General features: G+C 31.3%; 2 protein-coding genes across 6 annotated transcripts in view; one reads left to right on the top strand and one right to left on the bottom strand.

Annotated features, from left to right (window-relative positions):
• LOC111679594 (ubiquitin-associated domain-containing protein 1) overlaps positions 1–1,371 on the top strand; it is an 8,796-nt gene extending 7,425 nt beyond the window's left edge. For 2 of the 3 annotated variants that reach the window (XM_023441170.2, XM_046953733.1), the window contains exons 3-6: positions 236–441; positions 514–643; positions 727–1,030; positions 1,118–1,371. In XM_023441170.2, coding sequence (XP_023296938.2) covers positions 236–441; positions 514–643; positions 727–1,030; positions 1,118–1,263 — 786 coding nt within the window. In that variant the 3' untranslated portion in view covers positions 1,264–1,371. Of the gene's footprint in view, positions 1–235; positions 442–513; positions 644–726; positions 1,031–1,081 lie in introns of all 3 variants that reach the window. The other variant, XM_046953732.1, reaches the window with a different exon arrangement.
• A 3,752-nt stretch (positions 1,372–5,123) lies between these two features.
• Positions 5,124–10,573, bottom strand: part of LOC111679601 (centrosomin) — a 52,742-nt gene continuing 47,292 nt past the window's right edge. For all 3 annotated transcript variants that reach the window (XM_046953724.1, XM_046953726.1, XM_046953725.1), the window contains 3 exons: positions 10,059–10,244; positions 7,913–9,992; positions 5,124–6,372 (listed from right to left, as the gene is read on the bottom strand). In XM_046953724.1, coding sequence (XP_046809680.1) covers positions 6,068–6,372; positions 7,913–9,992; positions 10,059–10,244 — 2,571 coding nt within the window. In that variant the 3' untranslated portion in view covers positions 5,124–6,067. The remainder of the gene's footprint in view (positions 6,373–7,912; positions 9,993–10,058; positions 10,245–10,573) is intronic.

Below are 10,573 nucleotides of genomic sequence, written 5' to 3'. Positions count from 1 at the left end.
GAACTAGAACTGAACTAGAACTGAACTAGAACTGAACTAGAACTGAACTAGAACTGAACTAGAACTGAACTAGAACTGAATTAGAACTGAACTAGAACTTAACTAGAATTGAACTAGAACTGAACTAGAACTAAACAGAACAGAACTAGAACAATAGTCTTGACTGTAGACAGTTTATAATAGAATTCTTAATATAATTCCAAACATTTTTCATAAATTTCTTTTACATTGCCAGCTGCAATTTGATGTCCGTAAAGTTTTGATATCTTTGGCACAAGCTTCATCCGTTATTATTGGTTCCGGCCCCTATGCTAATCGTTTGATAGCGATGCTTAAGCAAAAACTTATCAATAAACGTAACTATCAAAATGATACTCTACAGTGCCTTGTGGACATGGGTTTTAAAAAAGAAAAGGCTGAATATGCTCTAAAAATACACAAGTAAATGATGAAATATATAAACTTAAATGGAATAAGAGGAAAAATTATTAAAAATAATTTTTTTGATTACAGCAATATCTATTCGAATGCTTTGGAATGGCTTATTTTAAGGCAATCAGAAGAGATGGGCATAGAGGAAACGGTTATGGGTTTACCTAGAACTAATTCTATAGCCTCACCATCGGGTATAATATCAAATGATGTAAGTTGTGTGTGTGTGTGTGTGTTACTTGGGTAAAATTACTTAAAAGTTTTAATGATTACTTTGGTTTTTGCTACTTACAGGGTCCTATTGATAATATAGCAGCTTTATTAGAAATAGTACGCATTTATAGTCATCGTGATATACCACCCACACCAGAGACCATACAAAATCTCGTTGAAATGGGCTTTCCCGAAACTGAAGTTATAGAAGCTTTAAAAAAAACTTGCAATAATAAGGCAGCTGCTTGTGAATGGTTGTGCGGTAATCGTACCGGTAGTTTAGTTGAATTACGTGAAGGTTTAGCCCAAGATTCTCCCATATTAAAAACAATACTTGAATTACCACAAGTACAATTGAGCCTAAGCAATCCCAAAATATTATTAGGTAAGTTAAACAAAAAACAATTTGTTATTTATAATAAAAAGTTTTATATAGAAACATAACTTTTCTTTTTGGCCTAAATATATAAAGCCTTTTTAGCCATATTGGAAAATGAGCATACTATACGTGTTTGGGGTGGTGATAATGATACCACCTCGGTGATAACACATATCCTGCAAAAATACCATGAAGAAAAACATGTTTTAGGCATCAATCAATTCTATAGTAGTCGATAGTTTTTTTTGTTTGATTTTTGTAACTTTTCTTTTTTATATTTCTTGGGTTTTCTTTAAGAAGTTGTTAATACTAAAACAAAATCTACTAAATATTTAGAAATAAATACATATTTTTAGTTTTCTTTTTTAACTTTTAAACATTATAGTAATTATATATTAAATTATTCTATTAAATAAGATTAACACCACAACAACAAAAAAAACTCCCTTTAACAAACACAAATTAATTGCAAAAACAAAACAACAACTTTTTTAGCTTAACATTTATTCTTAGTTAATAATATTTTATAATTATTATACTAACGCACACAGCCTCTTAAATTTATAGTAAAACTTTTAAGAAAAAGTAAAATTTGTATTAATTTTGTAGTTGTTATGCTTTTTCAAAAAAGTCTTTAGCTTTCTTAAACTAACGTTTTAAACTAAACTTAAACTTATTAAAAAAAAAGAAAAAACAAACAAAAATATTAAAAAAAAAAAAAAAAACAAAAAGTGCAATTCTCTTAAAAACAAAAACATAAATAAATAAAATATATTTACAATTAAATATTATACAACAACAAAGAAAAAACAAACAAGCATTATTATCAAATCAAGTAAAACTCATCATCATCAAATCATCTTAAATTAAATTTAAAAAAAAAATGAAACATATTGTAGATGGTACCTAATTTTAGCATTTTAGCTTTTAAAACAAAACAAAACACAAACAAAAACAAAAACAAAAAATTTTAAACCACAAATATTAACTTAAAATCATGCTTTTGACAAACCACAAAAATATATAAATTTTAATCCAAAATATTCTTAATTATTAACATATTATTACTGCTTCTGTGTATGTTTAATAATTTTGTTAGTTTTAACCTTAAATTAAAACTAAATTATGCCAAAAATTTACATAATTAAACAAAATATTATTAAAATAATGATCTCTACTTTTAAATTAAACAAACAAAATAAAATCTTAATTTTGAAATAAAAATTATTAAAATAATAATAATAATAATAAACAATAAAACAATCAATTTTAAAAAAATATCAACTTAATGTAATGAATTATTTTTTAGCATATAAATAGACTAAAACACTAGAAATGAACTAGAACTATAATAGTTGTACTAAAACTGAACTAGAACTAAACTAGAACTGAAGTAGAACTAAACTAGATCTGAATTAGAAATAAACTAGACCTGAACTAGAACAGAAATAGAACAGAACTAGAACTGAACTAGAAATTAACAGGACCTGAACTAGAACAGAACTAGAAGAGAACCAGAACAGAACTAGAATAGAACTAGAACAGAACTAGAACAGAACTAGAACAGAACTAGAACAGAACTAGAACAGAACTAGAACAGAACTAGAACATAACTAGAACATAACTAGAACATAACTAGAACAGAACTAGAACAGAACTAGAACAGAACTAGAACAGAACTAGAACAGAACTAGAACAGAACTAGAACAGAACTAGAACCAAACTAGTACAGAACTAGAACCAAACTAGTACAGAACTAGAACAGAACTAGAACAGAACTAGAACAGAACTAGAACAGAACTAGAACAGAACTAGAACAGAACTAGAACAGTACTAGAACAGAACTAGAACTAGAACAGAACTAGAACAAGAACAGAACTAGAACAGAACAAGAACAGAACTAGAACTAGAACAGAACTAGAAAAGAACTAGAACAGAACTAGAATAGAACTAGAACATAACTAGAACATAACTAGAACAGAACTAGAACAGAACTAGAACAGAACTAGAACAGAACTAGAACAGAACTAGAACAGAACTAGAACAGAACTAGTACAGAACTAGTACAAAACTAGAACAAAACTAGAACAGAACAAGAACAGAACTAGAACAGAACTAGAAAAGAACTAGAACAGAACTAGAACAGAACAGAACAGAACTAGAACAGAACTAGAACAGAACTAGAAAAGAACTAGAACAGAACTAGAACAGAAGTAGAACAGAACTAGAACAGAACTAGAACAGAACTAGAACAGAACTAGAACATAACTAGAACAGGACTAGAACAGAACTAGAACAGAACTAGAACAGAACTAGTACAGAACTAGAACAGAACTAGAACAGAACTAGAACAGAACTAGAACAGAACTAGAACAGAACTAGAACATAACTAGAACAGAACTAGAACAGAACTAGAACAGAACTAGATCAGAACTAGAACAGAACTAGAACAGAACTAGAATAGAACTAGAACAGAACTAGAAAAGAAATAAAACAGAACTAGAACAGAACTTGAACAGAACTAGAACAGAACTAGAACAGAACTAGAAAAGAACTAGAACAGAACTAGAACAGAACTAGAACAGAACTTCAACAGAACTAGAACAGAAGTAGAACAGAACCAGAATAGAACTACAACAAAACTAGAACAGAACTTAAACCGAGTTAAAACAGAACTAAAACTTAACTAGAACTGAACAAGAACAGAACTAGAACAGAATTAGAACAGAACTAGAACAGAATTCGAACAGAACTAGAACAGAATTAGAACAGAACTAGAACCGTTCTAGAACTGAACTAGAAATAAACAGAACCTGAACTAGAACAGAACTAGAAGAGAACCAGAACAGAACTAGTACATAACTGGTACTGAACAAGAACAGAACTAGAACTGAAGAAGAACAGAACTAGAACATAACTGGAACTGAACAAGAACATAACTAAAACAGAACTAGAACATAATTAGAACAGAACTAAAACAGAACTAGAACTAAACTTGAACTGAACTAGAATTAAAATAGAACTGAACTAAAACTGAACTAGATCTCAACTAAAACTGAATTAGAACTTAACTAGAACTGAATTAGAACTAAACTAGAAATGAACTAGAACAGAGCAAGAAGATCTAAAAATGAATAGGAACTGAACTAGAACAGAGCAAATACTGATCTAACACTGAACTAATTGAAATAAAACTTAACTAAACCAGAACTGAACTAGAATAGAAGAGCAGAACTAGAACAAAGCAAGAACAGGACTAGAACTAAACTAGAACTGAACATGAACTGAACTAGAAAAGAAGTAGAATTGAACTAGAACTGAAGTATAATAAAACTTGAACTGAACTAGAACTGTACTGGAATTGGAATTCCAATTGAACTGAACTATTATCAACTAGAACTGAACTAGATCTGATCTAGAACTGAATTAGAAATAACCTAGAAGTGAATTAGAACTGAACGGGAAATGAACAAGCACTAAATTAGAACTCAATTAGAACTGAACTTAGTTAGAACTGAACTTGAAATTGAACTAAACCAGAACTGAAGTATAACTGAACTAGAACTAAATTAGAACTGGACCAGAACTGAATCAGTACTTAACTAGAACTGAACAAGGATAGAACTACAACATAATTAGAATATTATAATCTAGTCTATAATGTCTACTCTGTGTTAGGGTCTAATTTATAAACTTTACCAAATGATTTGCTTTAAAAATTATTAAAATTAAAACAAATCTTTACTTTTTAATAACATGTTTTCGTTTTATTAGATATTTTGGTTTTTTTTTATTACAATTAAATTTTTGTGGTTTTATTTTTTTCTTTCTTTTCGTATATAAAATAATTTAAATGGTATTTTAAGCTTAATAACAAAATTTTCTTAACTAAAAATTATTTATAATTAAAAAATATTATTTTTTTGTATTTTATTTGTTTTAGCTTTTGTTAATATTAAACTAAAAACTAAACTTACTAACTGTACAAAGAGGTGGTGGTTTAATTAAATTTTCTGTTTTATATTATGAGGTTAGTTTAATTTTTTTTTTTAATTTTTAATTTTTACAAATTTTACATAAATACAAGTTTTTGTTGGGGGGGGGGGGGAGTAAGTTAAAGTTCGTTCGTTAAATCGTTAATTTTTATAATAAATCGTTTGTGGAAAAGAGGATTTGCAAAGAAATTTTTATTAACGAAAGCCAAACATTTGAGAAATCTTTATATTTTTACAGCATAACTTCAATATCTTCTTGAAAGCAGGAGGCAGGCTAAAGAAAATTTTTTAAAATTGCAGCAGGCATAATAAAAAAAGAATAAATTAATTAAAAAAAATAAAACATTTTGAGTAAAATAATTAAATTAGAAAAAAATTATAATTTATTTAGAAAAAGTGTTTTTTTTTTTCATAAAAATTAGAATTATATATTTGCATTCAATATGAATGGTTTAGTTGTTTTGTAGGTTAAAATCGTTAAAATATTAATATTATTTTAAAGAAAGAAAACATTAAAATTATAAATAATTTGACAATACAACAATTATTTAATAAGTTTATTAAATTAATTAATTAAGTAGTTAAAGGGAAATATAAAGTTATAATTAGTAAAGTTAAAATATGGCTTTTTTCCAAAGAAAAGAAGTTTAGTTTAAGAGTTTTAGTTAAAAGTTTTGAACAGATTATTTCAGGTTTTAGTTAAAATGTTGCTTTTTTGTTAAAATGATGCTTTATAAAAAAAGGTCGGTCCTCTATGGTTAATTAACCTTTAGCACCTTTAGATCGTGTTTCGTTTTCTAAATTCAGACTTAAATCGTAAATACTTATTAACTAAATTAATAATAAAAAATTATTTTTAATAAAACAAATAAAAAAAAAAATGCTCAAGAAAACTTATAAATGGAAAATTCATATAAATTTTGTTAAACAAAAGTGTCTTTAAAGTGTAACGGGTGCAAAAACTCCAGTATATAGTGTATGTTATGAAATGAAATCAATTGTGTTAAAGTGCCAATGATAACAATGATTATGATTATTAAAACGTACGTTACAATTCATTTTCCATATTGGAACGTACGTTCTTAAGAACATTATGTGTTTTGAGTATTTGATTTTTAATGTCTTTTTCGATTTGTGCCTTGCGTTGATTAGCATTGCGTAGTTTTTCATATGTGTCTTCAAAGGCACGTTTCGTGCGTAATAATTTGCGACGCAATTCAGCGTTTTCTTGTTCTACCTTAAGACAATCATGTTTCTTCGCAAGCTGCTGTATTGACATTTGTCCATTGTTGGCATCGGCATTATTATTATTATTGGATGGTTTAATATTCTCGGTACTGCTGTCATGAAGACCTGAGAAGAGAAATATGAGAAAAAAATTTTTAAAGATAAGATTGTAAGACGGAATTTGTAGAAACATTTAAAATACAAATGACTTAGACAATATATAGACTTGACAGTAGAGTATACTAGACAATATACTAGACTATAGACAAGACTATAGACTATAGACTAGACTTTAGACTAGACTATAGACAAGACTATAGACTAGACTATAGACAAGACTATAGACTAGACTATAGACTAGACTATAGACTAGACTATAGACTAGACTATAGACTAGACTATAGACTAGACTATAGACTAGACTATAGACTAGACTATAGACTAGACTATAGACTAGACTATAGACTAGACTATAGACTAGACTATAGACTAGACTATAGACTAGACTATAGACTAGACTATAGACTAGACTATAGACTAGATTATATACTAGACTATAGACTAGACTATAGACAAGACTATATATTAGATTATAGACTAGACTATAGACTAGATTATATTACTAGACTAAAGACTAGGCTATAGACTAGATTATATACTAGACTATAGACTAGACTAGACTATAGACTAGACTGTAGGCAAGACTATAGATTAGATTATAGACTAGACTATAGCTAGACTGTTTTAGATCTAGTTCAGTCCTAGTTCAGTTCTAGTTCAGTTCTAGTTCAGTTCTAGTTCAGTTCTAGTTCAGTTCTAGTTCAGTTCTAATTCAGTTCTAGTTCAGTTCTAGTTCAGTTCTAGTTCAGATCTTTTTCAGTTCTAGTTCAGTTCTAATTCAGTTCTAGTACAGTTCTAGTTCAGTTCTGGTTCAGTTCTAGTTCAGTTCTAGTTCAGTTCTAGTTCAGTTCTAGTTCAGTTCTAGTTCAGTTCTAGTTCAGTTCTAGTTCAGTTCTAGTTCAGTTCTACTTCAGTTCTAGTTCAGTTCTAGTTCAGTTCTAGTTCAGTTCTAGTTTAGTTCTAGTTCATTTCTAATTCAGTTCTAATTCAGATCTACTTCAGTTCTGGTTTCGATCTAGTTCAATTCGAATTCAGATCTTTTTCAGTACTAGTTTAGTTCTAGTTCAGTTTTAGTTCTAGTGCAGTTTTAGTTCTTTTCTAGTTCAGTTCAGTTCTAGTTCAGTTCTAGTTCAGTTCTAGTTCAGTTCTAGTTCAGTTCTAGTTCAGTTCTAGTTCAGTTCTAGTTCAGTTCTAGTTCAGTTCTAGTTCAGTTCTAGTTTAATTCTAGTTTAGTTCTAGTTTAGTTCTAGTTTAGTTCTAGTTTCGTTCTAGTTCAGTGCTAGTTTTGTTCTAGTTCAGTTCTAGTTCAGTTCTAGTTCAGTTCTAGTTCAGTTCTAGTTCTGTTCTAGTTCTGTTCTAGTTCTGTTCTAGTTCTGTTCTAGTTCTGTTCTAGTTCTGTTCTAGTTCTGTTCTAGTTCTGTTCTAGTTCTGTTCTAGTTCTTTTCTAGTTTTGTGCTAGTTATATTCTAGTCCTGTTCTAGTTCACTGCAAGTTCTTCTCTAGTTCTACACGTTATAGTTCAATATTTTATCCTCCCTCCACTTACCTTCTTTCTCATCCGATTCTGTACTACTAAGTTGTTTCGAGGACGGACTCATTTCCACTGTCTTCAATTGAGGACGTTGTACACTATTCAATTCAACACTACTAACACGTCCCGCATCACTTTCTATACCCAAATCGGGTGATGAATTCTGTATACGTTGTTCACCCAAACGCTGTTGAGCCACTAGACTTTGTGCATTAGCACCAGAGGAATGTGGTAGGGGTACTTCTTCGGAAGTGTAACCGGATTGGCAATTTTGATCGTCTGCCTTAACCGAACGTTGTTTAGTTTGCAAAACGGCCAAGCGTTCGAGTAGCGTTTGCTGTTCTTGTTCCAAATGATCAATTTGTTGTTGCATTTGTAAACGTTGTTCTTCATGTTTGTTTATTTCCAGGGTTAATTCTTCGACACGTTTTTCCAATTGTAATTTATCATTTAGAGCTTTTACACGTTCCATAGCGGCCTTGGAGGCTCTTAAGGTGCTTTCATCGATTTGTTTTTGTAAATTACGTGAGGTTAGCTCAGATTCTACCAGGGTTTGTTTAAGTTCCTGCTCATTTTCCTGCAAACAATCGATGGTTCTTTGAGCTTCTATGTATTGTTTTTGTAATTCATTTAGTTGTTGTGAACACTCTTCGTAGAGTTGTTTTGCTATGTAATCTCTTTGTAGACATTCTTCATATTCTTGTTGTTTCTCCATTAGAGTTTGTTGCAATTGTTGTTGCATTTCTTGTTTGAGGGCGTTCAGTTGCTGCTGCTCTCTTTCGGCTGCTTGCTGCAGAGCTTCTTCATACGTTTGTTTGACAATTTCCATATCGGCCTTAAGGGAATTAATTTGTATTTCTGCTAATCTAGACTCCACCGTAAGACGTTCACGTTCTTCTTGTAGTTTTTCGAGAGAACGTGATTTTTCATCGATTTGCCTTAACAGCAAGGATTCATTGTTTATATTACTGGGTTCTTGGGAACCTATGGCTATTAGATCATTATGCAATTCTTCATTGCGTTTCTTTAGTTGCTCCAATTCTTGATTGGCTTCTAATACTTTCAAATTTTCCTTTTTCAAACGATTATCGGCTTCCACTAGCTGGCATTGGATTTCAAGAATACGTTGATCTCTCTGCTGAAGCTGTTGTTCCAATTGGGCAATGCGTTCTTGACTGCGGGCCTTAAATGATCGACTATTCGATTCACTATAGTCACTATCGGTTTCATTATGTTGTGCCGCTAAAGGCTGCTCTTTAGCCATCAAGGAGGCTGAATGATCTTCTAATCCTATGCGCGCCAAGGACACCTTACGATCAGGCTCGGACCAGGCTTCGGATTCACTTTCCCTATTTTCCGCCATCATGGGCAAAGGCAATGAACGCCGCTCCTTCTTTGAATCTGCTGTACGGCGTTTATCCAACTCCTTTTTGAGAGCCTTATTTTCAGCCTTCAGTATTTCGATAGACTGGCCGTGTATGTCTTCGTGTGAATTGAAAGTTTTATTTTCCAAATCTATATCCAAGTCACCCAAAATATCCGACAAATTATGCAATTCAGCCAAACTTTGATCAATCATTGAAAGACCCGAAACCGATAAGGCCATATTGAGACTCTTGGATAAGTCCAAACTACGATCCACGGCTCTACGCATAGCCTTACGTTTCTCTACCGCCAAAACACCCAAAACATCTTTATGTTTGAGTAAAGAATTAAGGAAACCAGCCAATTCTTCTAGGCGGGTAGATAAAGTTTGACACAAATCAGCACATTGACGACGCCATTTTTCCGCAGTCTCTGCATCCAAACGGGCCTGCTTTAGCTCAGTTTGCAGTTGAGCTATCAAGGCATCATTTTGTCTTTCAGTACCCAAACGTTGTATTAAAATATCCACTTTACGCTGCAATAGCTTATTGCGTTGTAATGCCTTGGTATATTCCACATCCGAGAAAGACTGTTGTAACTCTCCATTCACCTCTCCATGACTAACATTGTGCGTTTGAGGCGACATAGGAGATGTTGTGGTTTTATTGAGGATTTTATTGAGACGCTCAATTTCACGATTTTTCTCCCAAAGTTCTTTGTTAACAAGATTCTACGGTGATACAATATAAAGATTTTATAGATATTTAGGGAATATAAAGGATCAATATTAGCTTACCTGCAAATCGGCAGTTTTCTTTTTCACTTCAACTTTGAGATTTTTAATAGTGACCTCTTGCTGTTCGATTATATTGTCGTATTTTTGTTTTTGTAATGATGTCAAATCATTTAAAGCCTCTGTATCGCTAAAGGAACGACAAAAGCCGGTACACTCCAAGCCACTAATACCAACTGTGGTCTGATGCTATTAAAACAGGTGTAAAGAGAGGATTAGTTTATTAAACTAAAACTGAACTTAACTAGAACAGAACTAGAACAAAACTAGATCAGAATTATAACAGAAATAGAAAAGAACGAGAACTGAACTAGAACTGAATTAGAACTGAAGTAGAACTGAACTAGAACTGAACTAGAACTGAACTAGAACTGAACTAGAACTGAACTAGAACTGAACTAGAACTGAACTAGAACTGAACTAGAACTGAACTAGAACTGAACTAGAACTGAACTAGAACTGAACTAGAACTGAACTAGAACTGCACTAGAACTGCACTAGAACTGAACTAGAACTGA

The sequence above is a fragment of the Lucilia cuprina genome, chromosome 6 (assembly GCF_022045245.1).
Source record: "Lucilia cuprina isolate Lc7/37 chromosome 6, ASM2204524v1, whole genome shotgun sequence".
NCBI classification, from domain to species: Eukaryota; Metazoa; Arthropoda; class Insecta; order Diptera; family Calliphoridae; genus Lucilia; species Lucilia cuprina.
The sequence above is the reverse complement of the archived record's forward strand: the minus strand, read 5'-3'. Positions and strand labels throughout refer to the sequence as shown.